This window comes from Lathyrus oleraceus, chromosome 2, assembly GCF_024323335.1.
Source record: "Lathyrus oleraceus cultivar Zhongwan6 chromosome 2, CAAS_Psat_ZW6_1.0, whole genome shotgun sequence".
Taxonomy (NCBI): domain Eukaryota; kingdom Viridiplantae; phylum Streptophyta; class Magnoliopsida; order Fabales; family Fabaceae; genus Lathyrus; species Lathyrus oleraceus.
The window spans coordinates 4,099,407-4,106,034 of record NC_066580.1 but is presented as its reverse complement, the minus strand read 5'-3'; the positions used below and the strand labels follow the sequence as shown (position 1 = coordinate 4,106,034).

Genomic DNA, 6,628 nt, shown 5'->3' with positions numbered 1-6,628 from the left:
TATAATGGTACAAGACTAATCGTTATCAGACTTGCTAATCATGTCGTTAAAACAAAAATAATTTCAAAAAAATAAATTGAAAATATCATTTATACCCCTAGGATGTCATTGTCCCATTTCCGATCACCCTGGTCTTTCAAACCTATAAGAAAGTAATTTCCTATTATTGTCTCATTTGGCGTGAGTATTAATAAGTCTCAAGGTTAATCATTGGATTACGTTGATTTTTATATGTTGCATTTTCTAGAGTAAAAAGTAAGGAGGGATTGAAAATCTTGATTCATAACAAGATTAAACAAAGTTTGGATACAACCACAAATATTGTATTCAAAGAAAATTTTCAAAATATCGGATAGATACAATTCTAATTATATATCAATGCCAATTTACTCTATTTTTATTTAATTCTATATTTCTAACTTATTTTTTTCTTACTTGCATGTTCTTTCCTTTTCTTTTGTGTCAATCTCATAATTATTTATCTTTATTTAGTATATTATATCAAATCTATAATATATTATATTGTGTTTAATTGAATTGACGACACCTTTATATTAAATTTTTATTTATTTTTCAAAAATGAATTAGTTTAGAAAATAAGTGAATGTGGATTAGTTTGGGCATTTATTTAAAAATGTTTGTTATTTAGGTAAAAGTTTCCCACAATCATCTTAATTCATTACTAAAATTTAAACGATCAAATAATAAATTACGTCAAATCCGATTCCATCAAAGTTGTGTATGTCAAACTAATAAGAGAAGGGGATGAATGAGGTCATGTGTCATGTGAATGTGATGAGTAACGAATAGCGCGTGTCTCTGTGACGCAATCTAGTCGCGTGGGACGTCAACACGAAACATACAATTCTGAAAAAGCTTCTATCCCTAAACTAAACAACTCTCTCACTTTCCTCTTTCTTTTTTTTTCTCTCTCTCTGTCTTCTTCCCTTTCATCTCAAATGTGGAATTTCTTCATCTTCTTCTACTTCTCATTTTTATAAATTTTCACTCTATTTTTGTACTCACTCATAGTGGTAAGCATACTTTTTCTTCTTTAATTTTGTTTTATTTTCCCTAAAACTCAGAATTTGAGATCTCGCTTTTTCTTGTTTTTTTTATTATGTGTTTGGTTTTGTTCAGGTGAATTTGGAGAAATTTGATTTTGAAATGAACAAAGGACAGTCACCGGAGCCGCTTGATTTCTTCATCTGGACTGTTGAGGTTGATTACTTCATTCACACAATTAGTTTATAGTTTTTAATTAATTAGTTAATTAACTGTTAATTGTTGTTTTGTGATGAAGAAAACTATGATTTATAATCAGATCTTGTTTAGGTAAAACTCTGTGTTGAACTTGCTGTATGGTAAATTAGTAATCTGAGTTGTTATTTTTTCTTACTTTCTATGAAGAGCACACAGACACCAGAAACACGACACCGGTATTAATTTGAAAAAATGAATAATTAAACTTAAAGTGTTGATTTCGGACACGGATACACATTTTGTTCAGAGGTAGTATTATTACATAACATACTTTTATTAATTAATTGATTTGTTTTTTTATAAGTTTTTGTTGTGTTGGAATTTTAATTCAGACTAATTTGGAGTAGAGTTTTGGTTCTTAGACTATTTCATTAGACACTGAGCTTAGGTTAGCTAGTTAAATCTGAGATGAAGGAAGTTCTCTTGATCTTGTTTGTTGAAAAGTTGAATGCAATATTGGTGACGGGGAACTTGGTGGGTGTCTAGGTGATGTTCAAGTCGTTCTTTCAGAGAAATAATTTGCTAGTCAAGCTTATGCGTGCATTATTGAGCTTGCTTGTGAATCTCATCACCTTTATAAGCTATAGTTTATGTTTTTGATCACAAGTTGTCTTGTTTCAAGTTAAATTCCCAATTAATGGCAAACAACTTTGTTCAGTTTTTTTTTATTTCATTCGGTTTGACATTGAAAGTTTTAATTATCAATTTACTACCGAGTTGTTAACATTAATTTCTACAACACAATGATAATTATGTAGTTTTTTAGTCCCGTGCTGTATGTTTATGCCTTTCTGAAGCATTGGAAGGTGTAAATCTTCATCTCGACGAATTCTTATTCTCCCAACAACACTATCAATAATTCAATATGCATCTTTCTGAGATATTTGCAATTATGTATTTGTGAAAGCGATAAGAGAAGTTATTAAGAAAGATTTTGAGATTAACGATTTGGATAAAAGCATGGTCCTGGATTATGGTGGAAGTTGATCCATGTAGCCTACCTCACTTAGTGGTATAATACTTGGTTGTTGTTGTTGTTGTTGTTGTTGTTGTTGTATGTCTTTGTAATATGGAATGTGAAACTAGAGACCAGTTTATTGTCTGTCTTGGTTTTGCCCTAAATTGAGGTCTTTATCGGAGATATGGCAAGGTTATGATTTATACTCGTCACTGTTCAGTTAAGTAGATTACTAGAATCCTAACAATCTGGAATGTAAACATTTGGTGTTTGTGTGTATTTATCATACCTGGAATGGTAAGCTTATGATTTATCCTTGTTAATCTATTTTGATGTTGCATTATGTGTGTCTAGATCTCAAAATAGAAGTATGATTCTGCTTATGTATTTTTGACTGTTTGCGCACTTGCTTACCCAGGTGTGTTTCATAGGTAGAGAGATTCTACAATGTAGTTAATGCACTGTGCTCAATGACTGATATAACATTTTAATCTTGACTAATGTGCATATTTTTTGTCTGTTTTATCAGGATGTTGGCATGTGGCTGGAGACTATAAATCTTGGTAGTTATCGGCAAACTTTTAGGGAAAATGGTGTTAATGGAGAATACTTGGAAGGGATGTCTATGTTCACGACTGAACAGATCCTTCGTTTCATTAGACGTTGCCACATGAAGTGGGGAGACTTCATCACGTTATGCAAGGAATTGAGACGGATTAAAGGTTTCCTTCTCTCCCTTCAACAGTAAAATACAAAAACTTTCATTAAACTCTCATTTGAAATTTTTACCTATCTGTTTTGAGCTATTCGCCTAATTAGGTAAGGATTGTACATCATTGTTGTGACAATCTGTTTCATTTCATGCCATTAATGAAGCCTAGGTACTCCAAAATTGCTTACGTTTCGGTTTCGTGCCGTAACTGATATCGATACGCATATGATACACCTATATACGCATTCAATAAGTATCATCCAAACTTTTTAATCTTTTAAAAAGGAAATATTGATCGATACGTTTGGGATACCTCTTCAATACTTTGGTTTAAATCTCCAAAAACTTTTCTCAAAGCTTTTTTGTACAACGTTGTTCTTCATCATGATGTGAGTGGAATATGAGTACTTACTCCTTTATTCATTAATTGGTTGTGGGGTATTAGTCAAGATGTACAATCAATTTGATGGTGGTGGTGGTGACCAAATCTTGAATTGGAAGTACTGTCTCCAGGTGAATTGACTTGCCTTTTTGAATGATGAGAATGGTGGGGTGAAAATGATACAATTGAATATTAGTAAACTATTGAATAGAGTAAGACTTGTTTTAAATACAACTTTTTTTAATGACATTTTGACATTGGTTGGGGAAAAACACATCTGAGACATATTAACAAGGAAAAGAACATATTTTTGATATGGATAATAGAGAGATACAGTGTTTTTGCTTTTATCTTATGAGCACAATAGGGATGGCAAACGGGCATGGCTGCCCGGTTTAGGTCCGTCCCGTAAAAAAACGGGATGGACATAGTTGAGGGTGCATGTCTAAAATTTTGGCCCGCCCCGCAAAGAAATGAGGGTGGGGGGTCTGCGGGCATTGCATTTTTAAAGCCTAAAATTGCAAAAAATTATGTTAAAATTTGTGCTCGCAAAAGCCTGAAAAAAATAGGGTGGGACAAGGCGGACATGTTAGAGGGTGCGAGCCTAAAACTTTGGCCTGACCTGTAAAAAAAATGCAGGTAAGATGGGCATGTCCGAGGGACTGGGCCCTTTTTGACACCCCTAGCCCAAGGATCTTTCTGCAAGATGTGATCATCATCTGCATATTTAGTTATATATTAATTAAAAAAAACCAGTCTTTGCAAATACTATGTGTTTATGTAAAGTATGTATAATATTTTAAAAATTTGTGTTAAATGTATTTATTCCGAATCTTATATTTAGATTTTAAGAACTATTCTGTTATGTATTAAGTATTTGGGCTTCATAGCATTTGAGCAATCTGAGGAAACATGAACATATTAGATGAGAGAATGAAGTATATGTTAATGCTATGTTTGGATAGGAATTAGGAATAAGTATAGAATGCAACGGAATTAAAATACCATACACCTTAGTTTGGATATTTTATGATAGAACATATTAATATTAAAGATTCCATTCCATTATTTTGGAAGAGTATGGAACAGTTAAAGGATTGGAATTGATTTCCTGCCTCCATTATTAATACAGTTGTCACTTTGATAGAGACAAGACAACCATCAACATGTTCTCTTCTTATTAATTAACACTTAGTATCTAACATTGTTAAGCATATTCTAAATACAAATTACATTTACACTTTTCAAAACTCAGTTGTCAAAACATCATCTACTTGAACATGTGACATGTTCAATGGATAAGGAGACATGAAAAGTGCAGATGTTTCTTCTGTCCAACTAGATACATTGTGTTTTATTAAACTGCCCCTAACTTCTTTGTGCCGTCGTTCACATCGTAGTGGCTTGTTTGAAAGGGGACCAAAAGGTGCGGCGGCCGTGGTGGGCACCGGCATGCCTGTCAACAGTGTTCTTAAAGGTTGCAAAATCCAACAGACAGTCAAGAGTTGTTTCCTTGAAATTGGAACCATGATGAATGATGATGATACAGCACAACCTTTGCATGTGTTTACATATAGCAATTTTCTCTCTGCCTAGACAACAGAATATAGGAAAGAACTATTTTTAGCTTTTTCTTTTTTTTAATTTCAATTCCAAAGTGTGGTTGTTTATTCTCTTTTGAAGAAATCTTATGTAGAAGGTCCTCTTGCACTAAAACCTGGTGCTGTGTAATTATGTATTATCTCCTATATGAACATAAATACAATATATATGTTGCTTTCTTCAAGTTTAATTTAACTATCTGTTTTCTACATTGTACCAATACCCAAAGTGGAGAGTGACTGATACATTATGCTGCTTATATTACTTCTATGAAAAACTAGATTTCAACACTTGTTTAGATCCTAAACATGCGCTCCCAATACATGAATTATGGTGCATTTTCTGATGATGTCTTGTTACTAAGAATCCTATTACTTGGAAGGTGTATTAGAAGAAAGAAAGGTGGGACAGGAGAGAGAGAAAAGGGGGAGGCACCACCTAATAATGTTAGAGAGTGTGGGCAAACGAAACGAATTTTGTTAGAGTATATGGGCAAATGAATGAATGGGGGAATAATTATGTAATGATCATTCTCTTAGATGGTTAGGATAATTGATATTTTCTGGAGCTTCTACTCTGGAATATTCATCTTGAAAGAGCAATCTACTTCTTTATCCTATTACACTATAAATAACATGCCTTATTTTCCTCAATTGTCACTATTTTATTCAATAGGATACCACAATTTATCTTTTGCTTCTTCTGCTGGATTACAAGAACAAATCAGTGAGACTCTTAAGTCCATGCTTCCAAAAATGTATGATAGTTGGGGATGGCGGAAAGTCTCATCACCTCTTTTTTTATGAAATGGGTTCGAAGTTTAAAATGGTGATTATTGAATTAGGAGAGACTAAGAGACATTTAGGTTAAATCGTGCGTTTTGAAAAGCACTACAAAGATTTTATTATATATAAAGAGATTACAACTAATTACATGATATAGTCGATGTGGGATTATTTTATATACAAATATTCTCAACATTATATATTTACAAATATCAATACTTTCCCTCAAGCTTGAGCATATAAGTCAAATGCACCAAGTTTCTTACATATATAATTAGTTCTGGAACTTCGCAAAGATTTTGTAAACACGACTGCCAATTGATCATTAGAGTTGACAAAGCTTGTGACGATGTCACCACCTGACTCGATCTTCTCTCTAACAAAGTGACAGTCTATCTTAATATGTTTGGTCTTCTCATGGAAGACTGGATTTGAAGCAATGTGCAATGCAGCTTGATTATCACAAATAAGTGTCATTGGTCTTGCTTCTTCAATTTGAAGTTCCTTGAACAACGGTTTTAACCAAATAAGTTCACATGTTGTCATTGTCATGACCATATACTCTGCCTCGGCGCTTGATCTTGCAACTACGTTTTGTTTCTTATTTTTCCAGGATATAATGTTTCCTCCAACTAGTGCACAATACCCAAAGGTTGATCATCTACCAATGTGTGACCTTGCCCAATCAGCATCAGAGTATTCAATTATCTGAGTATGTCATTTATCTTCATACACTAAATATTTCCTTGGAGCACATTTGATGTATCTCAGAATCTGGATAACAACATCCATGTGTTCTTGACAAGGGGAATTTAAGAACTAACTTACCACACTAACCGTAAAAGAAATGTCTAGCCGAGTGAATGTGAGATAATTCATCTTTCCAACCAATCTCCTATACCTTCCTGAGTCAGATAGAGGCTCCC

The 6,628-nt window shown here is 33.2% G+C and overlaps 1 protein-coding gene across 1 annotated transcript; it reads left to right on the top strand.

Moving 5' to 3' along the window:
• The first annotated feature begins 766 nt into the window (after positions 1-766).
• On the top strand, positions 767-5,126 carry LOC127117515 (uncharacterized). The gene is made up of 4 exons (XM_051047558.1): positions 767-1,034; positions 1,141-1,221; positions 2,751-2,943; positions 4,716-5,126. Exons 2-4 carry the CDS (start codon positions 1,168-1,170, stop codon positions 4,844-4,846), a joined length of 378 nt encoding a protein of 125 aa, XP_050903515.1. The 5' UTR covers positions 767-1,034; positions 1,141-1,167; the 3' UTR covers positions 4,847-5,126.
• The last annotated feature ends 1,502 nt before the right edge of the window (positions 5,127-6,628 follow it).

Coding starts and splice junctions, on each gene's coding strand:
- LOC127117515 (XM_051047558.1), top strand. CDS start 1,168: ATGAACAAAGGACAGTCACCGGAGCCGCTTGATTTCTTCATCTGGACT. Junction 1,222..2,750: donor TCTTCATCTGGACTGTTGAG/GTTGATTACTTC, acceptor CTGTTTTATCAG/GATGTTGGCATGTGGCTGGA. Junction 2,944..4,715: donor GGAATTGAGACGGATTAAAG/GTTTCCTTCTCT, acceptor TTCACATCGTAG/TGGCTTGTTTGAAAGGGGAC.